Genomic DNA, 16,833 nt, shown 5'->3' with positions numbered 1-16,833 from the left:
TGAAGGTGAAAATAAATAAAATTAAAAACACACACCGTAGTCCTTAATGTCTGATGATCCAGCAATTTTTAATTTTTTGCAGCATAAGAGATTTCCTACAATGATCAACCAGTCTAACTTCTGGAATGTACGCAGCCGATCACATGATCACTCAGCGCCCAACATAACTAGTGATGCCGAACACAGGCCGCCCTACACAATCCTGCACCGGTTTCACTTCTGCATCTGTGACGTACGAGCGGGTGATGATGAGGGTCTGTCACGAGCTACTGCCAGCTGTGCTGTGGGTTATGATGGGAGTAGTTAAAGGATGGGGGAAGAGATGTAATAAGTGATCACGAACCAACACCTCAACAATTCAATACCTCAGCACCTTCAGTACTACATGGGAAATTAATTATCGGATCTTCTGGTCTTTTATGCTGATTTTATCTAATACACATTTACGTGGCCACTAAAGATCACAATGGCAGCCCCAATGCACTGCTTTTTGGGTCTCATACTCAGTACGCCATTGTGATCTGACTGAAGACAGACTACACCAGACGCTCCCAGGTGCCAGACAACCAGATAAACTACTTGTAATCCGATATGGATGCTGCATTAAAAAGGACGTTTAAACCATGAAGTCATAAATTTTCTTTAGTGCATTCATAAGAATAGCCAAAAACGTACTCCCATTTACCCCAACCGTACCTACCATTAATGTTGCTGGGGAGATGGTTCATCATGGAGCCAGACTCACAGGCCTCAATATACAGAACCATCTGCAGAAGAAAAGACGAGACACCACATCATGATCACTGGACACTGAGATATATATCTATAGTGCATGTTAAAGAATAGCGCTCTGATTTGTGAACAACACTTTTGTCCCCATCCAGACAGCGGTAGGTCCACCCTGTGTTCAGCCGCACTCTGGTTAACAGTTTATGTACAAGCGGCGTAAACCTGGAACACACGTCAGCACCTGGGATACGCTTACCTGTTTGTATTTCTTGTTTTCGTACATGTACTTAATGGTCGCATTCAGATCTTCAATGTGCAGCTGCAAAAGAAAACACTAGTTACACACATACGCTATATATCACTTAATGATGCAGTAGAATCAAGTCACTATGCCTCCCAAGCTTAAACCAACAAATCAGAAAAACATTATAAAGAACGACTGACATTTTCAGAACAGAGGAGATCGAGGCGAGAATGACGAAGGGCAACAAAATCGTGAGTGGGTCTGCAGTCTCCTTGGAGCAGAATCCTTTGTTTCTGATTTGCACTTTCCATAGCGAGCAATAAAGAGTTAATAAATGCAGATACTCGGATAATGCTTCCTACTTTCATTTCTTCTCATCTCTACATCTGGATTCCAGATACATAGAAATAACTGCTGTATAAGACTCGACCCAGCAAGGACCAAGAGAAGGAAGGGAACACTGAGAATGGGAGAAAAGAGAGTGGGGGGGGGCTGCAAAGACAGAGCTGAGGTCAGCAAGGATAAAGCAGAGAGGTGACCGAGAGGAGGGGGGGATATGCGGCATGGACAGAGCAGAGAGGCGAACTAGGGCAGAGGCAGCAGTGACATAGTGGAGGTCAGCAAGACCAGAGAGGTGACCAAGAGGAAGGAGCATCAGGGACAGAAAGGAAAGGTCTCTTACATCATCATTGGGGAAAGCCAGCAGTCCTGGGGCTCCGTGGTCAGTGAAGTAGACGAACACATGATCGTTCGGGCCACTAAAAGACAGGATAGAATATATGAGTCAGTATCTGATCTAGTGGGTTAATGTAGCTTATCTACAGTGATACAATAATGGCCACAAACCACTCACACTCCCCTATTCAATCATTGTGGGGGGAGTAAGCGGCAGTGACACTAGCTGCACTGCTCATCTCCTGGAAACATACAAAAAAAAAAAAAAAAAAAATCCAGAGGCTCCATGTTCATGCTCAGCCCCTGTAGACATCAGGTTAAGGCCAGGTATATGCAAGGTCAGTTGTGGAGCTATCCATAGACATAATCCCCTAACACCGGGCTAATCATTATCAGGACGTCCATGTTTTCTTGTGAAGGGTTAAAACTAAAGTCAAAGCTGAAGTTTCGTTTTATCCATTCTCTGAAGGTTTTGTGTCTCCATTTTTGTTGCTGTAAGATAATTTTTTGTAATTGGGATGGGCTGTCATGAAACCAGACTGTTCCCATCAGGTGCAAGATAAGGGAACCGGGGGTGTTCTACTCTGAAGAATATGCCACTATACTACTTTCTATGACGGACATATATGTAGTTTCCGGTTTTCTTGCAATATTATTGGCTTATAAAGTGAAATGATGTTATTGGCAGTTGAGAACTTTGCATAATTAAGCAAAATATTTTGAAAGAAGTGACTACAATAAACGTGTTACCGATCTCTTTGGATCGTCCCATACAGAGACACGTCTCCGTTTGGTCATTTGAGTTGCTAGCAACACTCTGTGGAATAATTTGGACATCACTGGCTCAACCGTGAAGGGTTAATTTAACTCTCTCCCCCATCATTCTCTGGGATTTAAACAGCCTTCTAGCAATCAGCAAACCTCTGAATGACTTTCCCAGATCCTTTCCCTTTCACGGCCTTGGAGTCGCCTTTCAGGACAGCCAGGAAGTTTGCTGGGGTGACATCCTAGAGCCGGGAAATAAGACCAAAAATAATTATTGGTTCCTGGGAGCAGAACTTCCTAAATATACAGCGCCACCCTCATCCCATACCTCCCCAATATAGTCCTTCAGCACCCCAGCGTACACGTCTGACCCATTGGGTCTGTTGATGATGATGCCTTTGGTCGGGTTTCTGCAAACAACAAGGAACATAAACAGGTTTTTGGAGTGGCGCCGTATGCACTTTATTAACAGCACCCCAAGCATGGCAGCGCTAATGGTGGGGGGCATGGGAAAACAAAGGGATTCACACTTACTCCTCGTTGTTGGCAATGTCATCATACATCATGACCACGATCTGCTCGTCGGGGATGCCGTTCTTCTTCACTATTTGGTAAGCATGGCACAGATCCGCCTGCAGGAAAACGAGAAGGAAGTCATTGTGAGACCAAATCATATAGGTAACATGACTAGGGAGCAAATACATCAGAGGATAGATGTAAAATAACACTGACAGCAAGCAGAGATCTGGACATTTAAGGAAATTGAACAGAGGTTATGGAACGCAAAGTAAAAGTCCTTCATGAAGAGTAAAGTGTTGTGATGTGGCAGGAATGCTGCCATAACCCAAATTATTACTGTCCCTATGATGCCACTGGCATGTGACAGTACCAGTGGAGGGTGAGCGGGGTCTGTACAGTCAGTAGTATATCTCCTGTACTGCGGACGGAATCCTGGGTACTGGTGCCAGCTCACCACCCTCCTTCACATCACTTCAAACAGCTACAGTAAACCAAAAAGGTGGCTGCACTGTGGGATTGCTGCCCGGACACCATGCGCTCACCAATAGGATGGGCTCCTCGCTCAGCTCCCTGGTGAAGGAAGAGGCACTTGCCAGGAGCTCAGACTTCAGGTCTAATTCTAATGCCCCCAGGCTGGCTCAGGCAGTCACTGTTCACAGGGGCATCTCTTCCTGTACCTCCCCTCTTTCACAACGCACCACTCTTCACAGAAGTGGATTAGTCACCTGGAATTGCTGCTTATTCCATACTTGAGATGACACATGGCTCCAAATCTCCAGTTCCGAGGGCAACATGCCAGAAACAAAGGGGCTCAAGTGCCAGCACCAGGGCCAACTGCAGAAATCAAGTGTTAGAGAAGTGCCACCCCAACCCTACTACACAGAGGAGTCACCTGATGCCTGTAGTTGTACCAGCCGTTAGAGCCAGCCACCAGGACCACCCAGTGTTTGCCGTTATCTTCAGGGTCCTCGATGGGAATTGCCGTGGACAGAGCGACGAGGGAAAGAAGCAAAAGAGTCGTGGGAACCATGGTGAACCTGCAGAGGAAACAACGGGTTAATGGCTGGTCACAGACAAAACAGCTTCAGTCCTGGACCCGCAAGGATCATTTATCCTCATCACTGGATGTATAACAGCTCTATACCACACTCTTCTATATGGGGGGCAGTAATGGATGTGTACTAGCCCTATACCGCGCTCTACTACCTCCTATAGAAAAGCGTGGTATAGGGCTGGTATACACCAAATACTGCCCCCATATAGAAGAGCGCAGTATAGGGCTAGTGTACATCCATTACTGCCCCCCATATAGAAGCGCACGGTATAGGGCTGGTATACATCCATTACTGCCCCCCATATAGACGAGCAAAGTATGGCAGCAGTATCCATCCATTACTGGATGCCCCCATATAAATGAGCATTACTGGGTTACTCAAAGAAGAGGGCAGTATACATCCATTACTGAATAGCCCCATATAGAAAAGCGCAGTATGACACCAGTGTACATCTATTACTGGACGGCCCTGATAGAGCACAGGACAACAATTATAATCGTGACGGTATGGGCACATACAGCACCAGATGAGGGTGATTCAGTAATGGATACCCATGCTACACACACCGGCAGCCTTCTTGACAGATGACCCACCTGTACACAGTGTGCGCCCCGCCGGACTGTAGCAGCAGATAAACCCCACACCTCAGCCCCTGTAGGGAAACTAAGCTTCTCCTTTCAGGATCCGAGAATTACAGCAAAGGATGGAAATTATCACGTCACTGCAAAAAGTGACCTTTATTAAGGGGGGAGGTAGAAAGTAAATCATAAGGCTGGGGTCCCCCCACCACATGGGCATCTATGTCGCTGCAACAGCAAATGCATCACTGCTTTACACTGCAGCTCTGCTTGGACTTTTATAAAAGGTAAGAGAGGAGCATGAAGTAGCCGTAAATAATCCAGTGTGTTGGGACACAGGATTTTCCACTTTAGACGGAAATAATTAATCTGTGATAACTGAAGAATATTCACTGCACACAATCTCAAGAGGAAGGAGGAGCCCCCAGGGAGGGAGCAGGTGAACAAGGAAAGGAGAGGAGCTCCCAGGGAGGGAGCAGAGGAACAAGGAAAGGAGCTCCCAGGGAGGGAGCGGGGGAACAGGGAAAGGAGAGGAGCTCCCAGGGAGGGAGCGGGGGAACAGTGAAAGGAGAGGAGCCCCCAGGGAGGGAGCGGGAGAACAGGGAAAGGAGAGGAGCCCCCAGGGAGGGAGCGGGAGAACAGGGAAAGGAGAGGAGCTCCCAGGGAGGGAGCGGGGGAACAGGGAAAGGAGAGGAGCCCCCAGGGAGGGAGCGGGAGAACAGGGAAAGGAGAGGAGCTCCCAGGGAGGGAGCGGGGGAACAGGGAAAGGAGAGGAGCTCCCAGGGAGGGAGCGGGGGAACAGGGAAAGGAGAGGAGCTCCCAGGGAGGGAGCGGGGGAACAGGGAAAGGAGAGGAGCTCCCAGGGAGGGAGCGGGGGAACAGGGAAAGGAGAGGAGCTCCCAGGGAGGGAGCGGGGGAACAGGGAAAGGAGAGGAGCCCCCAGGGAGGGAGCGGGAGAACAGGGAAAGGAGAGGAGCCCCCAGGGAGGGAGCGGGGGAACAGGGAAAGGAGAGGAGCCCCCAGGGAGGGAGCGGGGGAACAGGGAAAGGAGAGGAGCCCCCAGGGAGGGAGCGGGGGAACAGGGAAAGGAGAGGAGCCCCCAGGGAGGGAGCGGGGGAACAGGGAAAGGAGAGGAGCCCCCAGGGAGGGAGCGGGAGAACAAGGAAAGGAGAGGAGCCCCCAGGGAGTGAGCAGGGGAACAAGGAAAGGAGAGGAGCCCCCAGGGAGGGAGCGGGGGAACAAGGAAAGGAGAGGAGCCCCCAGGGAGGGAGCGGGGGAAACAAGGAAAGGAGAGGAGCCCCCAGGGAACGAGAGGACAGGAGTCCCCAGGGAGTGTTATGGTAAACATTTTATATTTAGCTTTGATTATTTTAGACATTGATATCATTTTGTATTTTAATATTATCTTTATAAGTTGTTTTTTTTTTTTGTTTTTTTTAAATCTAGTTACCGTAATTGGACAGAGCTAGTCAAGGACTTATGTGGAATTCATAATAAACTTCTGCAGGAGTCATTATTTAGGAATCGTTATTTCCAAATAAATAGCTTCTCTCTTTGGTGATGTAAAGCCTTTCCTATTTTTCCTTATCTCTGTGATGCCTGGTCATCTGAGAGTCAGACCAGCCTGTACAGCAGCAGACCCTGGTTGTGTGCCCTTGTCTCTGGTCTGATCGATCTACTTCCTGATTTGATCAAAACTGGCAAATGTGTGAAATCTTGAGTTTCTCCTAAAACTTTCCACATTGGGAGGGAGGGGGGCAGATGTTATGAGGAGGAAGAGAATAAAAAATTACATTCAAGCCACAGTGAAATCCAGCAGTTGCGAGGACAACGGACAACAGGGACACTTCAAATTACTAATGTAACCGTGCAGAACGAGTCACTGGCAGAATGGAAGGGGGATTATAGTCACCGGATCCGGGGTGCTCATCCCCCCAGTAGCATCCTGTGATGGCGGCACATATATCAGAAAATAAGTCACCGATGCGCAGGAGCCGCACCAGGACCAGTTCTACAGGAACCTTGTCCTGGATAAAAGGGCGACAGAAGAACCAATTCATCACCCAGATATGAAGATTACTGCAGAAACTGACACTGTGCCAACTGCCGAGAGCCACCCCCCTCCAGGCACTGACAGGAGGAGAGCAGGGAGCCATCCCCCCCCTTCCAGGCACTGAGAGGAGGAGAGCAGGGAGCCATCCCCCCCCCCTTCCAGGCACTGAGAGGAGGAGAGCAGGGAGCCATCCCCCCCCCCCCTTCCAGGCACTGACAGGAGGAGAGCAGGGAGCCATCCCCCCCCCCCCCCTTCCAGGCACTGACAGGAGGAGAGCAGGGAGCCATCACCCCCCCCTCCAGGCACTGACAGGAGGAGAGCAGGGAGCCATCACCCCCCCCTCCAGGCACTGACAGGAGGAGAGCAGGGAGCTATCCCCCCCCCCTCCAGGCACTGACAGGAGGAGAGCAGGGAGCCATCCCCCCCCCCCTCCAGGCACTGACAGGAGGAGAGCAGGGAGCCATCCCCCCCCCCCTCCAGGCACTGACAGGAGGAGAGCAGGGAGCCATCCCCCCCCCCCTCCAGGCACTGACAGGAGGAGAGCAGGGAGCCATCCCCCCCCCCCTCCAGGCACTGACAGGAGGAGAGCAGGGAGCCATCCCCCCCCCCCCTCCAGGCACTGACAGGAGGAGAGCAGGGAGCCATCCCCCCCCCCCCTCCAGGCACTGACAGGAGGAGAGCAGGGAGCCATCCCCCCCCCCCTCCAGGCACTGACAGGAGGAGAGCAGGGAGCCATCTCCCCCCCCCCCAGGCACTGACAGGAGGAGAGCAGGGAGCCATCTCCCCCCCCCCCAGGCACTGACAGGAGGAGAGCAGGGAGCCATCTCCCCCCCCCCCAGGCACTGACAGGAGGAGAGCAGGGAGCCATCTCCCCCCCCCCCCCCAGGCACTGACAGGAGGAGAGCAGGGAGCTATCCCCCCCCCCCTCCAGGCACTGACAGGAGGAGAGCAGGGAGCTATCCCCCCCCCCTCCAGGCACTGACAGGAGGAGAGCAGGGAGCTATCCCCCCCCCTCCAGGCACTGACAGGAGGAGAGCAGGGAGCTACCCCCCCCCCCTCCAGGCACTGACAGGAGGAGAGCAGGGAGCCATCTCCCCCCCCCCCAGGCACTGACAGGAGGAGAGCAGGGAGCCATCTCCCCCCCCCCCCCCCCCCCCCAGGCACTGACAGGAGGAGAGCAGGGAGCTATCCCCCCCCCTCCAGGCACTGACAGGAGGAGAGCAGGGAGCCATCCCCCCAGGCACTGACAGGAGAGCAGGGAGCCATCCCCCCCCCAGGCACTGACAGGCGCTATACTGGGGCTGCTCCCGTAAACGGACCTCACAGGCTAACTGATAAGTGTCTGTACAGAGATAACGGCAGGACACCATACACACAGTCACGGTAATTACCTGATGCGGTCGCGCTGCGACGGTCACTGTGTATTCTGCGCTATCAGCACCTCAGCTCTAGCCCACAAATAGGAGGGCGGGGCGTACATTGAATGACAGTTCAGGAGACCAATCCTCAAGCGGGAATACCGAGAGCAGCCGGCCAGTGGGAACAGCCAATCACACACCTGTTTTCCCATAAAAAAAAATCCCGCCCATGAGTCATGTGCTCCTGGATGCTCGTGACCCTGACTCATCGATTTTGTGTTTCCATCAGAAGGGTCACTAGAACAGCTGCGGCGGGCGGGCGAATTTAATAGATGAGGGATACAGGAAAGATGTATATCTTTGTACCGTGTTAGCCAGTAGATAGAAAAATATTCAGGATTGAGAGTCCTCAGTGGTTGATACCTTTTAATGGCTAACTGAAAAGATGGTAACACATTGCAAGCTTTCCAGACTACTCAGGTCTCTTCATCAGGCTAGACTAATACAAAATCTGAAGGGTCACATATTTATGCACAATACAGCACAGAAATAGTGCAATAGATAAGACAAGTGACGTGAAGCAGAGCTATCAATATGGGAGAGGGAGAAACATAAATATTGGAACAGCTCATAGATTAGGGTACCGTTACACCTAGCGACTCACCAGCGATCCCGACTAGCGATATGACGCGGTCAGGATCGCTGGTACATCGCTAGGTGGTCACTAGTGAGATGCCACACAGGCAGATCTCACCAGCAACATCGCAGCGGACGGGGATCGCTACTTACCTGTCAGACACAGCGATCCTGCGTCCTCCCGCCCGGCTCCACGCGTCGCTCGTCGGCGCCGCAGGAAGCGACCGACGAGGAATGGCCCAGGACATTCTCGCGCGATCAGCGATAACCAGCAGGGAGCCAGTCGGAGGTAAGTATCACATGCAGCGATGTCGCTAGCAATATCGCTGTAACATCACAAAATCGGTGACTTTACAGCGATATTGCTAGCGATATCACTGTGTAACGGGGGCTTAAGGAGTGTGAAAATTTTAGACGAGTGAAACCCCACCTTAGATTGGGGTCAAATTGAGAGTCGCATGTCATTAATGGGACCTGAAGGATGAACACGAAGTGCTTACTGCGCTCAATGTAAGGCTATGTGCACACGCTGCGGTTTTGGCCGCTGCAGATCTGCAGCAGTTCTGCAGACAGTGTACAGTAGCATGTTATCCTATGGGATGTACAATCCGCTGTGCTCACGCTGCGGTTTTTTACCTGCGGAAAAGCTGCGGTTTGCCACCTATTCCATTGTCCAGGTGGCAAACCGCAGGGCAAAACCGCTGGCCGATCCGCAGGAAAAACTGCAGGTCATTTTACCTGCGGTTTTACCTGCGGTTCCACAGATATGAATCTGCAGACGAATCTGCAGTGTGTGCACATAGCCTAAACATTCTGTGAGAAATTTACCTCAGAGTTTGAATCAAGCACAATATTCCCCCACACTGCTGGCCGCCATGTCGGTACATATCCAGCCGGACACGATCACCACACCCAGTCCTCACAGAAAGGCCGGCGTCACACACGAGAGAAATACGGGCGAGTAAGAGGCGTAAAAACCACGCACTGTACACGGACCAATGATTCCCTATGGGGCAGCTCCCATCAGCCGCATATTTCTCAGCAGTATTTTAGGGGCCGAGACAATCGCAGCATGCTGCGATTGTCAGAGTATTACGGGCAAAATACACCAATGCAAGTCTATGGGGGCAAGAAGAATACGGATTACACGCGGACCAGACGTGTGACTTGCGAGAAATACGCACCGGTGTCCTTTTACAAACGCCAGCAATTCATTTTGTGATACAGTAAAATCACACTGACATGTTTAATAAAGAAATGAAAGAATAGATATATACACATAGAATACATATATACAGTACAGACCAAAAGTTTGGACACAACTCATAATTAAGAAAAAAGTGTGAAACAACTGAAAATATGTCTTATATTCTAGGTTCTTCAAAGTAGCCACCTTTTGCTTTGATTACTGCTTTGCACACTCTTGGCATTCTCTTGATGAGCTTCAAGAGGTAGTCACCGGAAATGGTTTTCACATCACAGGTGTGCCCTGTCAGGTTTAATAAGTGGGATTTCTTGCCTTATAAATGGGGTTGGGACCATCAGTTGTGTTGTGCAGAAGTCTGGTGGATACACAGGTGATAGTCCTACTGAATAGACTGTTAGAATTTGTATTATGGCAAGAAAAAAGCAGCTGAGTAAAGAAAAAGAGTGGCCATCATTACTTCAAGAAATGAAGGTTAGTCAGTCCGAAAAATTGGGAAAACTTTGAAAGTGTCCCCAAGGGCAGTGGCAAAAACCATCAAGCGCTACAAAGAAACTGGCTCACATGAGGACCGGCCCAGGAAAGGAAGAACAAGAGTCACCTCTGCTGCGGAGGATAAGTTCATCCGAGTCACCAGCCTCAGAAATCGCAGGTTAACAGCAGCTCAGATTAGAGACCAGGTCAATGCCACACAGAGTTCTAGCAGCAGACACATCTCTACAACAACTGTTAAGAGAAGACTTTGTGCAGCAGGCCTTCATGGTAAAATAGCTGCTAGGAAACCACTGCTAAGGACAGGCAACAAGCAGAAGAGACTTGTTTGGGCTAAAGAACACAAGGAATGGACATTAGACCAGTGGAAATCTGTGCTTTGGTCTGATGAGTCCAAATTTGAGATCTTTGGTTCCAATCACCGTGTCTTTGTGCGACGCAGAAAAGGTGAACGGATGGACTCTACATGCCTGGTTCCCACAGTGAAGCATGGAGAAGGAGGTGTGATGGTGTGGGGGTGCTTTGCAGGTGACACTATTGAGGATTTATTCAAAATTGAAGACATACATGGCTACCACAACATCTTGCAGCGGCATGCTATTCCATCCAGTTTGCGTTTAGTTGGACCATCATTTATTTTTCAACAGTACAATGACCCCAAACACACCTCCAGGCTGTGTAAGGGCTATTTGACCAAGAAAGAGAGTGATGGGGTGCTACGACAGATGACCTGGCCTCCACAGTCACCAGACCTGAACCCAATCGAGATGGTTTGGGGTGAGCTGGACCGCAGAGAGAAGGCAAAAGGACCAACAAGGGCTAAGCATCTCTGGGAACTCCTTCAAGACTGTTGGAAGACCATTTCCGGTGACTACCTCTTGAAGCTCATTAAGAGAATGCCAAGAGTGTGCAAAGCAGTAATCAAAGCAAAAGGTGGCTACTTTGAAGAACCTAGAATATAAGACATATTTTCAGTTGTTTCACACTTTTTTGCTAATCATATAATTCCACATGTGTTAATTTATAGTTTTGATGCCTTCAGAGTGAATCTACAATTTTCATAGTCATGAAAATAAAGAAAACTCTTTGAATGAGAAGGTGTGTCCAAACTTTTGGTCTGTACTGTATATATATTTTTCTTTTGCCTAAAATGCAAAGGAAATGTGTAATCTTTAACTTTAGGCCTTTTAGAGTATATCATTGAGACACATATATATATTTACATTTCATAGAGTTCTACATAGCATAATAGCCGCTAAATCAATTGTCGGCTTCTGTAAAATCATTACAATACCCGACATGAAATGACACATGGTTTGCATACAGTAAACCATTTCATTTATTTTTTTTATATGTCTTTGACTTTTAATTAGATGAGGGTATGTGTGTAAAATTTGAGACATCTAGGTGTTAAATTAAAGGGTTAATTCGTTGAAAACAAAAAGCTTGGGCTCCCGTGGTAAATTCTCAACCAGAGAGGGAAAACCAGTGAGTGAGGGCAGATATTAATAGCCTTGAGAGGGACCATTGTTTTTGCCCCCCCGGCTACAAAAATCTGCCCTCACACACCCCAGAAAAGGCGCATCTATAAGATGTGCCTTTTCTGGCACTTAGCCTCCCTATTCCCATTGCCCTGGAGCGGTGGCTAATGGGTTAATAATAATGGGTTAATGTCACCTTCTTTTTGCACTGAACTCCTGAGGAGGTGTGACAAACAGCGCGGCCGGTGCCACCAATACGTCACAATCCCACCACTGCCACAGGTATGTCAGCGGACGGAGGGACGCGACGCACTGCCGGCACACGGCTATCACAGGCACAGTGGGGGCTTATCTTAGTTATCCCGCCACTGATACCATGTGACAAAAATATACAGCAAGCTAATCTCGCTCTAACAATTTACCGCTGGGGGGGTATTTTGGATGCGCCACCACTGCTAACAACCTTCCAAGAACTGCGGGGATTTATGTATATCCCACTTTCTCAGTTCCACTTTGGAACTCGCAGCTCTCCGGCGCCCCCCTTACCCTCAGGTCAGTCAGGGAACTGCACCTAGGATAATTAGTCGCCGGACGGGCTGCTTGTTGTGCACAGCCAATTAGACTACTGCAGTAAGGGAATTATCAATGCTGTGGCCTCAACCACTAATCCAGCAATATAAGACCATTCCGGACTGCCAACCAGCCTAACCAACCGCACACACCACGCTGCCACCAGCCACGCTTTACTTAATCAAAGAGTTAATTAAGAGGGTCCGTGGCAAACCCCCAAATTAGTAGCGATTATCTAACAAAAGGCGCATAGTTCGTTTCTTAGAACATGAAGACAGAGCTAATAGATTTTATCATTTATTCCCAAAAGGGCAGTGATTACATAGATAAAAGTTGCTATAAAGTTGAGATATTAAGTATGTACAATGCAGTATAAAACAAAAGGATTAAAAGGCAGAAAGTAACACTTACATGTGCTTAGGTGGTATTAGGCAGACCACGTGGCTGGGGGATGGGCCGCTTAGCCAAACGTCTCCACTCATCTGGGGTTCTTGTCAGCACGGACTCTGCAGCTCCAACTGACTGGAATTTGGTAGGGAATACCTTATAGCCTAGGGTCTGTGATATCACCAAAAGGGCCGGCTGGGGAGGTTCCACCCCCCTACTCTCTAGGTTGAAACTTTACTAAAAACTTATAATAACTATAACTGAACGGGGGAAGCTTGTATAAACTCACAAAGGGTGTCATTGTTTGTGGTTTATCGAACCTAACAAGACAACATCAAATATGCCATAATTAAGGCATTCCATTTGGGAGCAATCCATATCTCAATTTCTGAAGGTCCGAGAACTTCGCAAGAGCCACGGTAGGGAAGCCGGGTCCGCGCAGATCACAGAAATGTCAGTTTCGTTTTTCTGTCACGGCCGGAGCTTCTCTTAATATTTCTCATAGTTTTTCTCAGCCGCATGGTTGAGAACAATAGGGGGAATGTTCTTCCTGGCTGAACAGGGAGGGGGAAGGCTATGAGAGGAAATGGACGGTATCGTTTCAGATACAGGCAGAGAGCACACACACAGACAGCTGCTAAGGGGGGGAGAAACCGAAAGGAGAGGGGGGGCTGCAGCTGTGTGACAAAGGGATTTTCTAGAATGTTCCAGAAACATATCTACGGTACATTACAGGAGGTGGTTGGTAACCTGTATGAGCCATTATATACAGTGTGAGCCCTTATGAAGCCACCTATATAGATTGTGAGCCCCATATAGCATGCTATATTCAGTATGAGCCCCCATATAGCCTCCTACATATAGTATCAGCCCACACATAGCCTCCTGTATAGAGTATGAGCCCCATATAGCATGTGAACCCTCATATATCCTCCTATATACAGTATCACTCACACATAGCCTCCTATATACAGTATCAGCCTGCACATAGCCTCCTATATACAGTGTGAGCCCCTATGTTGCCTCCAATTTACAGTGTGAGCCAATATATAGCCTCATATATACAGTATAAACCTGCAAATAGCCTCCGATATTTAGTATGAGCCCACACATAACCTCCAGTATACAGTGTAAACTCTTATATAGTATAGTATAAACCTGCAAATAGCCTCCTATATTTAGTATGAGCCCGCACATAACCTCCAGTATACAGTGTAAACCCCAATATAGCCTCCTATATACAGTATCAGCCTGCACATAGCCTCCTATATACAGTGTGAGCCCCTATGTTGCCTCCTATTTACAATGTGAGCCAATATATAGCCTCATATATACAGTATGAACCTGCAAATAGTCTCCTATATTTAGTATGAGCCCACACATAACCTTCAGAATACAGTGTAAACTCCTATATAGCTTCCTAAATACGGCATGAGCCCCCATATGGCCTCCTATATACAGTGTGAGCCACTATGTAGCCTCCTATAGACCATGTGAGCCCACACATACAGTCCTATATACAGTATGTGTTAGGGCCTGCAGAACGCACCAAATAATATAAGAGGAGATATGAGGTGTGTTCGCAGCCCGGGCTCCACCGTGCAGAGATGGAACCTGCTGCTGAGTAATGGCGGAACAAGATGGTGGAGGAACACTTGCTCACACGTGGGTTAACTTCACCCAGTGTGAATGGAAGCATGGTGCTATAGCAGAGCCAGAAGGAGCAACCAGACGCCTAGCATCAGCCTGGGCAAGATGCCGCAACCGACGTCTCTGCTGAGCAGGAATCTCTGTGGCTGCAGAGAAATGGGAGACCGCAGAAGACATAGCTTGAGATTCCCCCTGTGCAGTGGGGGAAACTTGACGCCTAACATTCCCCCCTTCCTAGGGCCCCCTGAACCTTGCTATGCTCAAAGGCCGCAACCAGTGGTGGAGTGCGGTTGTTCTCCACAGGCTCCCAGGTCCGATCCTCTGGGCCATGACCCTTCCAATCCACCAGATAATACTTTTTTCCACGTATCATCCTGCACCTCACAATGGCATTCACCTCGAACTTGACCGAAGACAAGCCCGATGTCCCGGCAGATGACTCGGAGAACCGGGACATGTGGACAGGCTTAAGGAGGAACACGTGGAAGGTATCAGTGATACCCAGGCGTGGAGGAAGGGCCAGCCGGTAGACCACAGGGCTAACCTGTTCGAAGATCTTGAAAGGACCTATGTAGCGAGGTGCGAACTTAGTGGACTCGACCCGCAGCCTGATGTTACGAGCGGAGAGCCACCCTAAGTCGCCAGGAGCGAAGGTCGGAGCAAGGCGCCTGTGTACGTCTGCAGAGGCCCTCATTCTCTCCTTGGAGGCCCAGATGGCATCCTGGGTGCGGTCCCAAATATCACGTGCCTCCACCGCCCAGTCTGTCACCTTAGAGTCGGTGGATGACACGGGCATGGGAACCGGAATGCGTGGATGCTGGCCGTAATTAAGGAGGAATGAGGTCTGGCCGGTGGAATTGGCCACAGCGTTGTTCAAGGCAAATTCCGCCCACGGTAGCAAGGATGCCCAGTCATCCTGCCTGGCCGAGACAAAATGTCGTAGGTAGGTGACCAGGGTCTGGTTGGCCCTCTCTACCAACCCGTTCCTCTTAAGATGATAAGCCGAGGAGAGATTTAGCTCAATGCTGAGGAAGCGACAGAGCTCTCTCCAGAACCGAGACGCAAACTGGGGACCCTGGTCACTGACAATCTTGTCCGGCGTGCCATGTAGGCGAAAGACATTTTTGATGAACAACACTGCTAGGCCCCGTACGGAAGGTAGCCGAGAAAGAGGCACCAGGTGCACCATCTTAGAAAAATGGTCGGTGACAACCCAAATCACTGTGCTGCCACTGGACTTGGGCAGGCGCACCACAAAGTCCATGCCAACCATTTCCCAGGGCCTGTACGCCACCGGCAGGGGGTAAAGTAGCCCAGCGGGCCATTGTCGGGGAGATCTATTCTTGGCGCAGGAGACACACGCCCGAATGTAGTTTCTGACGTCACGAGCCATATGCGGCCACCAATAGGTTCTCACCAGTAGCTCAGAGGTCCGCTTCATCCCAAGGTGTCCACCCACCCTGGACGACTGAGCCCAAGAGAGGACCTCCGGTCGCAAACAGGCAGGGACAAATGTCTTGCCCTGAGGCACCGACTCAAGGGCGACCGGAGCCACGGTCCTCAGACTCTCGGGAGGGACGATTAGCCGAGGTTCCTCATACTCCTCCTCCGCTGACACCACGGAGCGAGAGAGAGCATCGGCCTGGACGTTCTTCTCACTGTAAAGGAAATGAAGGGTGAAGTGGAACCGGGAGAAGAAAAGGGACCATCTGGCCTGGTGAGAATTCAGCCGCTGGGCTGTCTGTAGGTATACCAAGTTCTTATGGTCGGTGAACACCTGGAAAGGGAACCGAGCCCCTTCCAGGAGGTGTTTCCACTCCGAGAAGGCCAATTTCATTGCTAGCAACTCCCTATCCCCAATGGAATAGTTCCTCTCCGCCGGTGAAAAGGTCTTAGAACAGAAGAAGCAAGGGTGCTTCCGACCCTGAGCGTCCTTCTGGAAGAGGACTGCTCCAGCACTGACGGAAGAGGAATCCACCTCCAAAATGAATGGCTTATCTACATCGGGGCGATGTAGAATGGGAGCGCTAGCAAAGTGGGACTTGATGGATAAAAAGGCCTTGGAGACTTGTGTAGTAATCGCAGGCACGCGGGATGCAGTGACAAGACGGGAGCCGAAGTAATCTTTAATTGTAACTTTTATATAGATATATATGGATTTCCCTTTAGGGCTATCTCGAGTAACCAGCAAAATAACAAACGTTATCTTCGCAGGGATCAGAACAACAATACACAAGCAACACACTGATAACTGCCCGGTGGAACCGGTACCTATAAGGCCACGATGCGGCCGACTAAGGGTCCAGAAACTATGATTATACAACTACAGCGTGTCACTTATCCTCCTCTGACGCCCGGCAGAGCGGTGATCGATGTCCATTCGACGTCTCAGCCGCTGGGCCCAGCCGACGAGGAGTTGTCGCAGGCTTCTGGCGTT

General features: G+C 49.8%; 1 protein-coding gene across 1 annotated transcript in view; it reads right to left on the bottom strand.

Moving 5' to 3' along the window:
• The window catches only part of LGMN (legumain), a 30,352-nt gene extending 22,187 nt beyond the window's left edge, over positions 1–8,165 (bottom strand). The window contains exons 1-8 of the mRNA XM_073578132.1: positions 8,010–8,165; positions 3,825–3,969; positions 2,948–3,045; positions 2,742–2,823; positions 2,570–2,655; positions 1,656–1,731; positions 986–1,048; positions 701–767 (exon numbers count right to left, since the gene is read on the bottom strand). Of these exons, the coding sequence (XP_073434233.1) occupies positions 701–767; positions 986–1,048; positions 1,656–1,731; positions 2,570–2,655; positions 2,742–2,823; positions 2,948–3,045; positions 3,825–3,962 (610 nt within the window). The 5' untranslated portion in view covers positions 3,963–3,969; positions 8,010–8,165. The remainder of the gene's footprint in view (positions 1–700; positions 768–985; positions 1,049–1,655; positions 1,732–2,569; positions 2,656–2,741; positions 2,824–2,947; positions 3,046–3,824; positions 3,970–8,009) is intronic.
• Between the last annotated feature and the right edge of the window lie 8,668 nt (positions 8,166–16,833).

This window comes from Dendrobates tinctorius, unplaced genomic scaffold (assembly GCF_039654945.1).
Source record: "Dendrobates tinctorius isolate UK_male_01 unplaced genomic scaffold, ASM3965494v1 ptg000058l, whole genome shotgun sequence".
Lineage (NCBI taxonomy): Eukaryota > Metazoa > Chordata > Amphibia > Anura > Dendrobatidae > Dendrobates > Dendrobates tinctorius.
The sequence above is the reverse complement of the archived record's forward strand: the minus strand, read 5'-3'. Positions and strand labels throughout refer to the sequence as shown.